Source organism: Mastigoproctus giganteus, chromosome 8 (genome assembly GCF_048544385.1).
Source record: "Mastigoproctus giganteus isolate SK-2022 chromosome 8, ASM4854438v1, whole genome shotgun sequence".
NCBI lineage: Eukaryota > Metazoa > Arthropoda > Arachnida > Uropygi > Thelyphonidae > Mastigoproctus > Mastigoproctus giganteus.
In genome coordinates, this window is record NC_143582.1 from 39,210,549 (window position 1) to 39,226,910 (window position 16,362).

A 16,362-nucleotide genomic window follows, 5' to 3' on the forward strand; every position below is an offset into this window, starting at 1 on the left:
GGCCTCCAGACCTGTATACAGTACTCTAGGTGTGGCCTGACCATCGCCTTATACAATGGAATAATCACCTCCTTATCCCCTGCTGGAAAAATTCCTGTATGTCATTGACAATACTCCATGAGCTACTCTTGCAGCCCGTCTGCACTGCTCAGAGAACTTCATATCTGCCTGCACAACCACCCCCAAGTCCCTTTCATTCTCTACCACTGTCAGTGTTGTACTACAGAGTTGATACGTTGCTCTGGGGTTGCTGTTTCCCATGTGTAGTACTTTACATTTGTCAATGTTAAACTTCATTTGCCACCTCTCAGCCCATCTGCTCAACCTTTCCAGATCCTGTTGCAGAAGCATAGTGTCAGTAGTGTCCTTGACAACCCTGCCAACCTTTGTATCGTCTGCAAACTTGGACATTAATCCCGATATACCATCATCAATATCATTTATAAATACAGAAAACAATAATGGACCCAACACTGAGCCCTGAGGGACTCCACTAATAACATCAGTCCACGATGAGCAGTGTCCATTGATTACCACTCTCTGTCTTCTCCCCCTCAACCACCCCTTTATCCACAGCAGCAATTTGCCTCCAATGTCACACTGCTCCAATTTGTGTAGCAGTCTTCCATGTGCAACAGTATCAAAAGCCTTTCTAAGATCCAAGTATATAATATCAAAGTTATTCCCTGCATCCAGTTCTTTTGTGACTGCATCATAGTATCCAATCAAGTTGGTCAGGCAAGACTTCCCCTTAACAAAACCATGCTGTGTCTGAGCTATAACTGAAGTCTTGTCTAAATGATCCTGCAGTGCGTCTTTAACCAGTGCCTCCATTAATTTTCCTGGAACAGAAGTCAAGCTCACAGGTCTATAATTACTTGTGTCAGCCTTTGATCCTCCTTTGTGAATTGGGGTCACATTTGCACATTTCCAGTCTATGGGTACCTCCCCTGAGTCCAAGGAAGCTCTCATAATTATGGCTAAGGGTTTGCTTACTTGCTTTGCTGCCTCCTTTAATATAACTGGATAGATCCCATCCACCCCGGGTGCCTTTCTTGTGTTTATCTTCAACAGTTTCTCCTCCACTTTACTCCCAGTTATTTCAAGATTCTGTAACTTACTGCTAGAGTTGAATACACCTCTGGCATTCCCCTCGCTGAATAACTCCTCATATGTGAATGTCGATGCAAAATATTCATTTAGTTTGTTAGCCACCTGAGCAGGATCATCAACACTTGACCCATCAATATCAAGTGGACCAATCTGATTCATCCCTTTCCTTCTAGAGTTTACATAAGTAAAGAACTCTTTGCTGTTTTTCTTTGCATCCCTTGCCAAGGATTTCTCGTAATCTGACTTCGCCTGCCTAACCTCCTTTGTAACTTGGTTGCATATCAACTTGTATCTATCATAGGCTTCTGTGTCATGTGTTAATTTGTAAGTATCCCATGCATTTTTCTTCTCTGCCATATGCCTCATTAGTTCATCTGACATCCATTTTGGCCTAAACCTTGAACAATATTTCTTAGTTGGTATGTAAAGCCTAGTAGCTTCCAAGATAAGTTCTTTGAATGCTTCCCATTTTGAATTTGCTGTTGGTAACATCATCAGTTGGTCCCACTGTATAGAATTTAAATACTGTCTCAGTCCATCGTAGTCGCCTTTACGGAAGCAATAACCCTTCCCTTTACCCCTAATGGTAGTTACCTCTTTGAGTAAATCCCACTTCAGCACACTGTGATCACTGTCACCTAGTGGTTCGTTTATCTGCAGATTCTTAATGCACGAAGAATCACTGCTGATAATCAAATCAAGAGTATTACTCCCTCTAGTTGCCTCCCGAACATGCTGATGTAGAAAACAATCATCCAATAAATCCACAAAAGCCCTGCTAGTGTGTGAGTATCCAGCCCCCAAATTCCAGTCAATATCTGGGAAATTAAAATCTCCCATTATAAGACACTCTGATTTACTGGCCCACTCTATTTCCCTGTACAGTTCCTTATTATACTCATCAGAGTCATTAGGCCTATAGCACACTCCTACTCTCAATTTTGATCTCCCAATGCTTATGTCACACCAAACTGACTCCACACTGCACTGTCCAGCGATGTCGACTGGCTTCACTTCCTTGGTTTTTATGTGTTTCTTAACTAATAGCATAACACCTCCCCCCTTCCTATCCTGTCTATCCTTTCTGTAGACGTTGTACTCCCCAAATTGCAGTTCCGCATCCCTTATATCTGTGTGACACCACGTCTCTGATATCCCAACAATATCTGCCTTCGATGTTTTGAGCAATACCTCAAATTCATCAAATTTATTTACTAAACTCCTAGCATTGGTGTACACGCAAGTATACCTGCACCTGTTTCTATTCTTAGCTACCCTAACACAACCCATGTGTTTACTTGTACCATAATGGCTCCCAGCAGTCTCTGAAATACTATGCATCTTGTTTTTCAGGCTTCTGCTCATTCTAATAGAAGCAGTGCAAGAATCTCTTTCACCTCTGCCAGTGGCTACTGTCAATCTATTGGTCTTTGTCTCCCCCCAAGCTAGCAGTTTTCCGACCCACCTAACACTGCCTCGATAGCATCAGAAAATATTCTTGCACCCTTTCTATTTAAGTGTATCCCATCCCTGTAGAAGCAATCTCTCCTGTTAACAAGTACAGTCCAGGCTGAAAAAAATTCTACCCCTTGAGCCTTGCACAATCTTTCCAGGGCCAAATTGATCGACAAGGCTCTCATCATATACTCCCTCCTATCGTGTCTGGGCAGAATTGCAGACACTTTCAAATTCAACCGTAATTCTCGGCTTTTGTTCAACAGTGACCTGTACTTGTTAAGTAATTCTGCCGGTCTCCTACTCTTAATATTATTAGTGCCAACGTGTACAACTATATCACCTTTTGTGCCCTTAAAAGATGATATTCGCTCTACAACGTCATCAACCTTTGACCCTGGCAGACATACCCTGGTCCTGTTCCACCTATCTTTTTTACAAAGCATGTTCCCCGTTTCCCTGACAATAGAGTCACCAACAACTACCAGTTCCTTCGGGACCAGCGCATTCTGCTTTGGGGGTTGTCTCATATACAGCAATAAGTTTTTGTATTTAATCCTTTGTGGTGTAACATACTTCATCTATGCATTCTCCATAGATATGTCTCTTATGATTATCTTCCCTGTAAACTAATAACATATATTTAACAAAATAATACAGTATATATTATATTATAGAAGTAGTTGTAAAATAATAAGAGAAGTTTACCTCAATATGGTACATAGAACACTTCCACATGATACTCTCCAGAAATTAAAACGCAAACAAATCAAAAAAAATTGAAAAACTTACATTACAGTAAAAAATAATTAAAAATCGATTTAATGCAATTAAAAATTAAGTAAAAAATTAATTTAACGAAAAAATTGCAAAACTATTTTCCTTCCTGAAGCTGACAGTGCTTTTTGAGTGTATTTCGTGATCACAGGAATGAAAATTACCAAATAGAGGTGAGCATGAAACTTAAATTTGGATTATTTGTCTTCGCACATGCACGTAAAAGACCACAAATTGGAGATTAGACATGGCGGATGAACATTAACAAAATTCGTGTGTTATTTAATTTGATGGTTTCTGCAATTAGTCTTGTGTAATTACGTTGGACACTAAGTATTTTGGCCTCGTTAAATTAAAAAGTGTTTTTGTTAACAGCATGAAAGGCTAATTCTGATGCTGCTGAACGAGAAGCATGAACTGAAGCCGCATGTTGATTAACACGAAAATTGAGAGGAAACCGCGTAGAACCTTGGTAAGCCAAGTTGCAATCACCGCAAGAAATGTATACCAGGTCATTTATTTGTGTTGTGTTGCGAACGTGGAAGGACAGTGATTGTTCAGTATAGTGTGTAATTTCCGTATTGGCTTGGGCACAGTTTTAAATTCGGTATCTTTAAAGAATCTGTTAAGCTGTTTGTGCCACTTTTCAACATATGGGACAGAAATAAAGTATTTTTTGATATTACTATTGTTGGTTGGTGTAGTGTTTTGTACCCTATCCTTAGCTTGTACCCTAATTTGGTTTATTGTAGCAAGGGGGGGTAACCCCTGTTTAAAGATTCTGCTGGTTAATATTTGTATTTCTGTGCCCAAAGTAGATTCCATCGTTGAATATTTATAGATATTGATTAAAGATAATTGCTCTTTTGTAGGTAGCTGTTATAATGTAGAAGCATATCAGTGTTTGTAGTTTCACGATAGATGTTAAATTGGATTTTATTCGAGTCCCAAGTAAGCGTGAAATTTAGAAAATTTAATGACTTAGTATCTGTATTTTCCCTTTCCACTGTGAGTGCATAATATTTTATTATTTTCTGGTGTGTGAATTTTTTTTTATTTTATTTTTTACATTTAATTAATAGATCAGCAACTTGTGGTGTTGGATCGCTCAATGACCCATGGGTTGAGCTAGAACATGGTTGCCTACCATGTTCTAGCTCAGCAAACCAGCAATATTTTTTTTTAGTTTTGTGGTTACTAATAGAATATAATTTCAAAGCACATTTTTTAATAATCCATAGCATAGAGAATTTGATACTGATGGATGACACATAATTATGATTAAGAATGAAAGTGGGCCCGTTCTTTATTTCAGTATTAGGAAAGATACAATTCTTAACTTTCGTAGACAGTGAATGGAAGAAACTGGAAAATAGGGAATTATAACTATGATTCTCCCCTGTCTCTAGGGTTGATAATTTATGAAATGCATCGACAAATGTGCCAAAGTATAGTCTGTTAACCGGCATTACAGAACAGCCAAAGTAGATTTTGTCCCTTGTGAAAATATTTAAAAAAAAGAAAAAAGATACTTGCTTTTTTTAAATATATTTCAATTGCTATCAGTAATATCAGTGTTTGTAAGTCGGCTCCTAATGAGTATAGAATGAATATTATTAAACGAATGTAAAATGTTTTGGATAGTGTTACTATCAGTAATAACCAGAAAAAAGACAGGGAAAGCTGTCAGTAGGTATACCTACTCCACAATAATGCCTCTGTGCATTACTTGCATGCTGCAGTGGGGAGTGCCCATGAATCTGTATTTGAAATATTGCTACATCCTACTTATTCCTTTAACCTTGCACCCTCAGATTTCTTCCTCTTTCCATAGAAAACACTTTGCTGCTGTTGGTGGGGTGATTTCTGCTGCTGAGTTGTGGTTTGAAGGACAGTCAGAGGACTTCTACAAAACTGGCCTGCAGAAGTGTATTGAGAGGTGGCAAAAATGCTTAATTTTGTCCGGTCACTGTGTTGAAAAAGTGTAATACATGATTTGTTTTGACCTATCACAACTACTGAGTGAATACAAATCTTTTTGAACCCACCTATATATATATATATATATTTTTTTTTTTTTTTTGTGTTATTATTATTATTGCTAATGTCTATTTGATTATTTTTAATTTATCGCTTGCTACGTTAATGCCATTGCCCTGTGGCAATTGGACCATTATACGTGCTTGATATATATTTTTTAATTTGATTGCTTAGATTACTTAAATTTTTCTGGTATCTATTTTCTATAGGGTATTAAGGGTGTATAATGAACAGGAGATTTAGTTAGCGTTTTTAGTCTAACCTATTCCTGGGGGTCTGTAATGTGGTATTCAAATTATATAATATATAATGAATTTAGTTTTAATTATAATTATTTTAACATTAATTAATCATCATACAATACTAACTAACTAACATTCCCTCACCTGGTCATCTACCCGCTACTTCATCGGGGGCTTTGAGCGGATCGATAGTCAGTTTTAAAGGAATGTCTCATAATTTAAAGGAATGTCTCAGAATGTCTCCTGTTCATTATACACCTTAATACCCTATAGAAAATAGATACCAGAAAAATTTAAGTAATCTAAGCAATCAAATTAAAAAAAAAAAAAAAAATATATATATATATATATATATATATATATATATATATATATATAAACCAACCAACCAATGTACAACCAAAAATCAGAGCCATCAGCAGCTGGAAAAAGAAAGAAACTGAAACTCCATGTTAATTTTCTGTAGTGGTGGTACTGTAAAGATTTTTTTTTTTTTAATGGTTTAACTTTTCCATTTAAAAAATAATTAATGATCAAGATCAAAAGTAAATATTATATCGAGTGAATACCGAAATTTTCACAATTGCAATTCTTATAGGTATTTTAAGTTTTTTGTTTGTTCAGAATACACCAGAATGACAGCCAATGATTTAAAGCTAAGTTTTTCCTGCTAATAGGAATGAATACCTAGGCTTTTCTTTACGTGACAGAGTACTGGTGATATTCACTGTACAACCTACAATGCACAGTAAGCATGCAAAATTTGCCATAGCCGAATACTTAATCTTCTACATTGTAAGTTTTTGTTTGGTTTGTTTTTTTTTTTTTTAATGAGCATTGCAACTAAGGCCATATTGCTCCGGGGATATGCGGTGGTCATTCCCTGACCTTTCTGCATCCTCCACATTTAGTGATCATGGGCTTGAACCCCGGTCTAATCAAGAAGCATGTGCTACGCACTGCTGCTCCTGCCCACCTGGCTACGGGGGCGCCGTAAGTTTTTGTACCACCTTAATATTTATAATCTAATGATAATCTGCTTATGTAACTGAATTATCAAACCTACTTCTTGACAGTTCTTGAACAAAAATTATTAGCTTTAATTATGTGTACTGATAGCTGTGTGTTTGGGGAAGAGAGAGCAAGGATGCATGTGTGTGTGTGTGTGTACTGTAATTGTATGGGTATATATATAGATGTGTGTTTATATAAAAATTAAATTTTTGGCAGGATTTCAGTTTGATTTAAATCGTTTGAAGCAGAAGCAGTCATATCAAGTTAATAGTGATTCACATATATTCTATCTGAATGTTTGTGGTAAATCATTGGACAATCCATGTGGTCAAGAATCTGGTAAGTATTACTTTATAAGTAATTAGCCATAAAGAATATTTTATGATAGTATTGTGGATATGAAATACAATTAAGCCCCACTAATGTACCATGTGTGATGATTAAATTGTTTTGATGAAAATGTTACAAGTTAATTGAACACATACACTACAAAACAAAAAAAAATTACAAATTCACACATCACTGCTATCCTGTCATATGACCATCATGTTGTGAGGTTTGGGTAAAACTTCTATACTGCACTCAAACACTTCTTCAGTGCAGTATAGAAGTTTCTAACCCCTGTTATTTGATAATCAAATTTATCTGAAATGTAAAGAAATGCATACATTACGTAATGTGTTTTGTGATGATTTAAAATATAATACTGGAAAATTTTCCAGTACCCACAGTTTTTGAGAAATTTCTAGTGTTTGTATTTTCATAAAAATACAAAATTGCAAAATGCACTACCCTACAAACAAAAAAAGATAAAAAGGGGGGGGGGAGAAAAAAAGAATATCATGTAAATATTTGAGAGATTAGCATTAGTAGAGGCATTTGATGCAAGAAAGCAAGCTTATGCAGCATCAGCCAAAAAAAAAAAAAAAAAAAAAAAAACCACTTCCACTTCACCCCTCTGTTCGTTCAAAATACCTGTCCAGCTGAGCCTTAAACTTATTTAGGCTATCAACCTCCACCACAAGGGATGGAAGTCTGTTCCACCAACCAACCACCCGCTGGCTAAAGGCAAATTTCCGCACGTCTATCCTACATCTGTCTTTCCTCAATTTGAATTTATGCCCTCTCAGGTGATTTTTCTGAGCTAGAGGAAGAATCCCATCAGCATTGAGCATGCTTAAACCATTCAAGGCTTTATACAACTCTATCAGATCACCTCGCTGGTGCCTAGTCTCCAGACACTGTATTTTGCAAAATTTAAGCCTTTCTTCGTAAGAGCACCCCTTTGTTCCATTCACTAATCTTGTTGCCCTTCTCTGTACTCGTTCCAGCAGCTCTACATCCTTCTTGAAATGAGGCCTCCAGACCTGTATACAGTACTCTAGGTGTGGCCTGACCATCGCCTTATACAATGGAATAATCACCTTATCCCTGCTGGAAAAATTCCTGTATATCATTGACAATACTCCATGAGCTAATCTTGCAGCCCGTCTGCACTGCTCAGAGAACTTCATATCTGCCTGCACAACCACCCCCAAGTCCCTTTCATTCTCTACCACTGTCAGTGTTGTACTACAGAGTTGATACGTTGCTCTGGGGTTGCTGTTTCCCATGTGTAGTACTTTACATTTGTCAATGTTAAACTTCATTTGCCACCTCTCAGCCCATCTGCTCAACCTTTCCAGATCCTGTTGCAGCAGCATAGTGTCAGTAGTGTCCTTGACAACCCTGCCAACCTTTGTATCGTCTGCAAACTTGGACATTAAGCCCGATATACCATCATCAATATCATTTATAAATACAGAAAACAATAATGGACCCAACACTGAGCCCTGAGGGACTCCACTAATACATCAGTCCACGATGAGCAGTGTCCATTGATTACCACTCTCTGTCTTCTCCCCCTCAACCACCCCTTTATCCACAGCAGCAATTTGCCTCCAATGTCACACTGCTCCAATTTGTGTAGCAGTCTTCCATGTGCAACAGTATCAAAAGCCTTTCTAAGATCCAAGTATATAATATCAAACTTATTCCCTGCATCCAGTTCTTTTGTGACTGCATCATAGTATCCAATCAAGTTGGTCAGGCAAGACTTCCCCTTAACAAAACCATGCTGTGTCTGAGCTATAACTGAAGTCTTGTCTAAATGATCCTGCAGTGCGTCTTTAACCAGTGCCTCCATTAATTTTCCTGGAACAGAAGTCAAGCTCACAGGTCTATAATTACTTGTGTCAGCCTTTGATCCTCCTTTGTGAATTGGGGTCACATTTGCACATTTCCAGTCTATGGGTACCTCCCCTGAGTCCAAGGAAGCTCTCATAATTATGGCTAAGGGTTTGCTTACTTCCTTTGCTGCCTCCTTTAATATAACTGGATAGATCCCATCCACCCCGGGTGCCTTTCTTGTGTTTATCTTCAACAGTTTCTCCTCCACTTTACTCCCAGTTATTTCAAGATTCTGTAGCTTACTGCTAGAGTTGAATACACCTCTGGCATTCCCCTCGCTGAATAACTCCTCATGTGTGAATGTCGATGCAAAATATTCATTTAGTTTGTTAGCTACCTGAGCAGGATCATCAACACTTGACCCATCAATATCAAGTGGACCAATCTGATTCATCCCCTTCCTTCTAGAGTTTACATAAGTAAAGAACTCTTTGCTGTTTTTCTTTGCATCCCTTGCCAAGGATTTCTCGTAATCTGCCTTCGCCTGCCTAACCTCCTTTGTAACTTGGTTGCATATCAACTTGTATCTATCATAGGCTTCTGTGTCATGTGTTAATTTGTATGTATCCCACGCATTTTTCTTCTCTGCCATATGCCTCATTAGTTCATCTGACATCCATTTTGGCCTAAACCTTGAACAATATTTCTTAGTTGGTATGTAAAGCCTAGTAGCTTCCAAGATAAGTTCTTTGAATGCTTCCCATTTTGAATTTGCTGTTGGTAACATCATCAGTTGGTCCCACTGTATAGAATTTAAATACTGTCTCAGTCCATCGTAGTCGCCTTTACGGAAGCAATAACCCTTCCCTTTACCCCTAATGGTAGTTACCTCTTTGAGTAAATCCCACTTCAGCACACTGTGATCACTGCCACCTAGTGGTTCATTTATCTGCAGATTCTTAATGCATGAAGAATCACTGCTGATAATCAAATCAAGAGTATTACTTCCTCTAGTTGCCTCCCGAACATGCTGATGTAGAAAACAATCATCCAATAAATCCACAAAATCCCTGCTAGTGTGTGAGTAACCAGCCCCCAAATTCCAGTCAATATCTGGGAAATTAAAATCTCCCATTATAAGACACTCTGATTTACTGGCCCACTCTATTTCCCTGTACAGTTCCTTATTATACTCATCAGAGTCATTAGGCCTATAGCACACTCCTACTCTCAATTTTGATCTCCCAATGCTTATGTCACACCAAACTGACTCCACACTGCACTGTCCAGCGATGTCGACGGGCTTCACTTCCTTGGTTTTTATGTGTTTCTTAACTAATAGCATAACACCTCCCCCCTTCCTATCCTGTCTATCCTTTCTGTAGACGTTGTACTCCCCAAATTGCAGTTCCGCATCCCTTATATCTGTGTGACACCACGTCTGATATCCCAACAATATCTGCCTTCGATGTTTTGAGCAATACCTCAAATTCATCAAATTTATTTACTAAACTATTTCTAAACTTACTAAACTAAACGATAATAGATTTCTTCATTTGCTTATTATTTCATGGATTTGAAGAACCTCCATATAGAATGAACTGATATTGCTGGAAAAGAGAGAGACAAATATTTGTTTGTATTTTTGTTTTTACAGATTTTAATACTCCCTTAAAGTTATCATAAAAAAAAATTGTTTTTATGTACCTTCAATTTTATTTACTTACGTCTTTTAACCTTTTCAAGAGGGTTTTTTTTTTTTTTTTTTTTTGAAAGAGGGCACATCAGAGATTACTTGTTCAAATGAATTTGAGGATTTTCACTGATGAAATATTTAGTTATTAAATTGTTTATCGAAATTTCTGAATTATCATTGTTAGTGCAGATCACTACCAGTTACAATAGTTTTTCTTTGCTGTCCACATTAAAAACAAATATAACTTATTGTTAATACGTTTTGGCATAATATTAATAAAACATCAAGTAAATATAAATATTATGATAACATTTTTACTTCATTTTATTGCAGAAACCATACTTATTACAGAACACAAAAGAAAGGGTGCATTTGGCATATTGTTTCATAGATTGTTTTTATATATATATATATATAGTCGGGGTACAAACCTGTCAACACTCAAGGGCATCAGCAAAATCGATTGAAAAAGTCAGCATGTAATTTTCTTGTACAGTTTGTGCTTTTCTCATTAATTTATTCATTGTATACTCAGTTGAACATCCAAGTTTGAATCCATACTGTTTGTCTAACTGGAGGTTTGCATTTAGGTAGCGTGTTTCTTAGGTAAGCCATAGAGTATCAGTGTTTCCTTGCCTAGTACTGGCAACGAGGCTGTTGGACTGTATGACTTGGCTTGATTGGGAGGTTTTCCAGATTTTTGAGGATTAATCTGAGATTAGCCGATTTCCATGAGTTAGGAAATACTCCTTTGTTTAGACAGTTGTTATCTAGCTGAAGCAAGTGGTGAGATTGACTTTTAGCTACAGTTTTTATCATTTCAGGTTCTAGGAGATCACGGCTAGGACATTTCTTTTCTTTCGTCCTGCTGATTGCGTCGATTAGTTTTTCTATTGTGAAGGGAGACTTTAAATATAAAAAGATGCATGTGCCTCGTTTTCATCGGAAATTTTGGATTGTTCGAAGGTGACAGCTTGGTCATCCTTTGGGAACAGAGAGTCAAGTATATTATTGACTGTTCTATCCCAAATGTATATTGTTTTTCCTGTCATAGTATTAGTGGTGTGCATAACATCACCTTTTGGCAGCTTGTTGGTAACTATGCGATACACAACACCCCAACAGTCTACATTACCAGAGGTGCCAACAATTGCCCTCTGTGACTCCTTTTTTTTTCTCTCATTGGCTTTTATTTATTTCTAAGGAAACTGTATACCTCACTCTGGACTTCTGTCTCCTCTTGGGGCCAGCCAGATCTAAACCTTATAAAATGCTTTCTGGTCTGGTGCACCCTTTGCAGGAGAGTCTCTAGCTCAGGACATCACCAGGGGATTGTATTTTTCCTTGAGTTTTTCTTTTTAAATATGGCATCAGTGGCTTTCATTTTTGGCTAAACTTAAATGTTTCCTTGGAATTGTTGCATATTCATGGAATTATTTCATCTTTAGTCACCATGTTACTTATATCCCTGAAGTTATATCACTTCATAATTGGGTATAATGTTAACTGATTCTTTTTCCTTGATTTCATTTGCCACAGTTAATTCACACTTGATACTACCTGTGAATTTATCTAGTATTATATTTGAAATTATTTCCTGTACTATAAATGTTTTCTTGGAATTGTTTCATATACATAGACTTTTTACATGTTATTTCATGTTTCTTTATGTCATATTCTTTTATAATTGGTTCCATAAAATGCACCTCCTTTGAATCTTGTCACCATGTTCTTATTTCGTTGGATTTTTACCAATTCTTTCTCCTTGGATGCACTTTCATGCAAATTTGGACAGATTATAATTATTAATTTATTTCTCAATATACAGGGCTTTCCAATAGTAACGCTCGATTTTTGTAACGCAATAAAACAAATTGTGAGAGTGATAGTGATCTATTTTTATTTTTATTATGAAGTATATGTGTTAACATTATGTTTTAAAAATTATATCAGATAAATGTCCGCCGCGGCTTTGTCTGGTTTGGTTAATCCTGGATACCCAATTGGTGATGATGTTATCGCATAAAAGTGGCTCAATTTCAGCAATAACGCGCCTAATGTTGGCCTTTAAGGCGGCAACCGTCCGTGGTTTGTTAGCATAGACTTTGGATTTTAGAAAGCCCCAGAGAAAAAAATCCAGTGGCGTTAGGTCGCAGGATCTGGGCGGCCAATTAACGTCACCATTTCGCGATATAACGGAACCTTCAAATTTCTCATGCAATAGTGTTACTGTATCACGTGCCGTATGGCATGTAGCACCGTCTTGCTGAAACCAAATGTTTGTTAGATCGATTCCATCCACTGCAGGCCAAAAAAAAATCTCTTATCATAGCCCTGTATCGCTCACCGTTGACCGTAAGTGCCACTTCTTCTTTGTTTTCGAAAAAATACGGACCGATTATTCCGCCGGACCAAAGTGTACACCATACCGTAACTTTTTCGGAATGTAGTGGGACCTCATGAATCTCCCATGGGTTTTCGTCGCTCCAAATTCGGCAATTTTGCTTGTTAACAAAGCCACTTAACCAGAAATGAGCCTCGTCACTAAACATTATTTTTCGCCCAAAATCAGGATCGACCTCCAACTGCTCTAGCACCCAATCAGCGAATGCACGCCGCTGCGCATGATCGTTGGGCTTTAGTTGTTGGGTTAATTGCACTTTATAAGGGTGAAGCCCTAAGTCCTTATGCAGGATTCGCCAAGTTGTCATCGAAGACAGGCCAAGTTCTTGAACCCGACGCGGAATGGACTGTTGCGGATTCTCACGCACACTTTCCCGGACTGCAGCAATATTTTCAACGGATCTTGCGTTTCGCTGACGTACAGGCACTTTCAGATTTGCCACAGACCCAGTTGCTTCGAATTTGTTTATTAAACGGCGAATTGTGGATTCTGAAGGACGTTCGTCGACACCATAAACTGCACGGAGTGCACGAAACGTTTGACGAATAGAACATTGGTTTTGATAATAATTTTTTACAATTTCGACTCGTTGCTCAGTCGTGTAACGCTCCATAATAAAATGCAGAGACTAACTGAATACGGCTACCAAAGATACCACCTGTGTGACTGTCGACTTCGTCATGCGCTGTTGCCAAACATCGAGCGTTACTATTGGAAAACCCTTTATTTGAGGTTTCTTATTTACCATACTCTTATACATTTACCTTTCAGTTTATTATAATGTAACCCCATCATTTGGCCTACGTGTATATGTTTTTTTGCCAATGTATAATTATTTATTTTTTTAATGGTAATGTTTAATTTTGTATGACTGTATCGCTGTAAAGCCATACTATTTCAACTGCGTTTCTTTTTCTTTCCTTTTTTCAATGCTAATTATAAATTATCTTCATGCACTTGGATTCTAAATACAACTATAGAGGTCTCTTATTTTCCTGCTATTTTGAATTTCTTCACAGCTTACTATTAAGTCCGCTTCGCTGCTATAAATTGCTTTCTCGTGTAGATATATTGCTCATTTGGTTTAAGCCTGCATACATTCATCTACGCTACTAAATTTGTGAATCTCAGCTTCCTGCTTTTATTTTTCCCACCATCTCATTTTCTCTTTGCATTGCTTGAAATACTCCAGGTATCATACACTTTCACTGTCTTATATTTTTGGTTTCATTTTAGATTAATTTCTCAGCGTGTCGCGACACATTTTTTTCTTTCAATACAATCATTTGGTATTAGCTCCCTTTTATACTAACACTTACAATCGCCAGAGCCCTTACTACAAGATTGGGCTTCACAACCCAAAAAGCTTAGTGTTATTTAATAACTTTCTATGCTTTTTTATCTTTCTGCTGTCTCTAAATTTCTTCCTATTCGTGTAATATGAGGGTGAAACTATTAGTGTAATACTAGGGTTAAACTATTAGTGTAATACAAGGGTGAAACGAACGTTCCTACTTCTATTGCTATTTTTCATCTTTATTTATTTAAAATACTCCTTTTCCCTTTCCCATCCTTAATTTAATACCTCACCCTTATACCATTTGCTTGTTCCAGATATATATTTTAAAATACACTGATTTCTTATCTATACAAAATTAAATCCTACATTAAATTCCAGGTGCCTCCGTAGCCAGGTGGGAAGGAGCAGCAGTGCATAGCACACGCTTCTTGATTAGACCGTGGTACGAACCCGTCACCACCAAATACGGAGGATGTGGAAAGGTCATGGAATGACCACCGCATATTCCCGGAGCAATATAGCCTTAGTTGCTAATGCTCCTAAAAAAACCAAATAACAATAACAACATAACATTAAATTCCACATATTTATCCAAACCCAATACTTATTTTTACCTACATAAATTACACTGCGTTGGGACTACCTTGTCCATACTGTATTAAAAAGTGCTAATTTCATTTCATTCCTTTTTTGGCCTTTCACTTTTTTTTTCTACTACTATGGACATGTATAGAAACCCAGTTCCTGATACATGGTCAGGTGTTTAGTCCCCTGATGAAATACCTGATCATGTATCAATATTTATTTCTGCTGACATCAGATCAAGCATTTTTGCATTACCTATATTAGACTTTTTACTAAAATTTTTTCCCCCATATCTGATGACAGCTATACCTTTTCATTTTTATTTGCATTTTTTGTAGTACTAATTTTACTTTACAATTCCCCCACTTTAAATTGGCTTGTCAATTCAGCCCATAATTTACTTAATTCATCATAACCTCTAAGATATTACGATTCTTTCACCTTTCACTAATCTACTATTCTTCTTTTTCTACTTTCCTCACGCTTATAGTTATTGGCACCTTGTGTAACTTTCACATTCCTTTTTACTTACTTAATTTAATTTAATATTAATACAAATTACATATACTCTTGCATCCTTTAATGCTGCTTTGTGCTTTTAGGTGCATCTGTCGTACCTATTTTATTAATCTTTCTTTCACCGAAACCGTTACATTTACTGTCTACCTCTTTTTTATGTGACTCTTTATATATATATTTTTAAAGGGTTACATTAAAAACCCATATATATATATAAAAAACATGATTTAGTGTTATGCTATTTGGTGTTCAGTTGTAGTTTTACTGAACGTTATATGTGAGGAGGAAGACATCCAATGAACTCCTGCCTGTAATAGCTAATTAATTGTGTAATGAGTTAATATAAACTAGAATTTTGCGATCATATGTAGGCAATTAATTTTTTGTTGTGTGCTACTGGGCATGCATTATTTTAGGCTTAGATATGATAGTTAGGTCTTTGTGAGAAGAAATGCGAATAGAAATTGAGATGATATTACTAACAGGTTAACTGTAAATGTGAAGGGATTAATACAAAATTCAATGTAGGCTGATAGATAATTGACAAAACCAAAATTTTGTAATAAACTGGTATTAGCATAGGGTTGGAAAGGAATTTTCATCTTATCTGTGTAAGATGTAAAGTTATGTAAATTGGAAAGAGATTGAAAGACTTTAATGAAAAGAAGAAAAACTTTAAATAAGCATTTTGGAATATGTATTTTGTGATTCAAAAGGTAAGGGTTTTTATTGTGTAAAAGTTAGATGCAAATTTAAATTTGAGTAACTTGTCCATGTTTGACAAGAAGGTAAATGTCAAATAATGAATGAATATAAGCAGGCCTCAACAAACATCTTTACCATGGCACCTAAGAAAGCTGGCTTGGTGACTGTTTTGCATTCCGTATTTATCGTAAAACCAATGAAAATTGGTTTTATGATAAATACGGTCTGTATCTACTAGGATTGTCATGATTTGACAAAGATACAATACACTATGATGGAATACAGATGTCAGAGAAAATCAACAGCATTATTTTATGGAATGAATCATATTGGTTGAAGGAAT

The 16,362-nt window shown here is 36.7% G+C and overlaps 1 protein-coding gene across 3 annotated transcripts in view; it reads left to right on the top strand.

Moving 5' to 3' along the window:
• Window positions 1-16,362, top strand: part of Lerp (lysosomal enzyme receptor protein) — a 441,548-nt gene that overhangs the window by 244,722 nt on the left and 180,464 nt on the right. For all 3 annotated transcript variants that reach the window (XM_090379899.1, XM_090379900.1, XM_090379901.1), the window contains exon 26: window positions 6,858-6,980. In XM_090379899.1, the coding sequence (XP_090236025.1) occupies window positions 6,858-6,980 (123 nt within the window). The remainder of the gene's footprint in view (window positions 1-6,857; window positions 6,981-16,362) is intronic.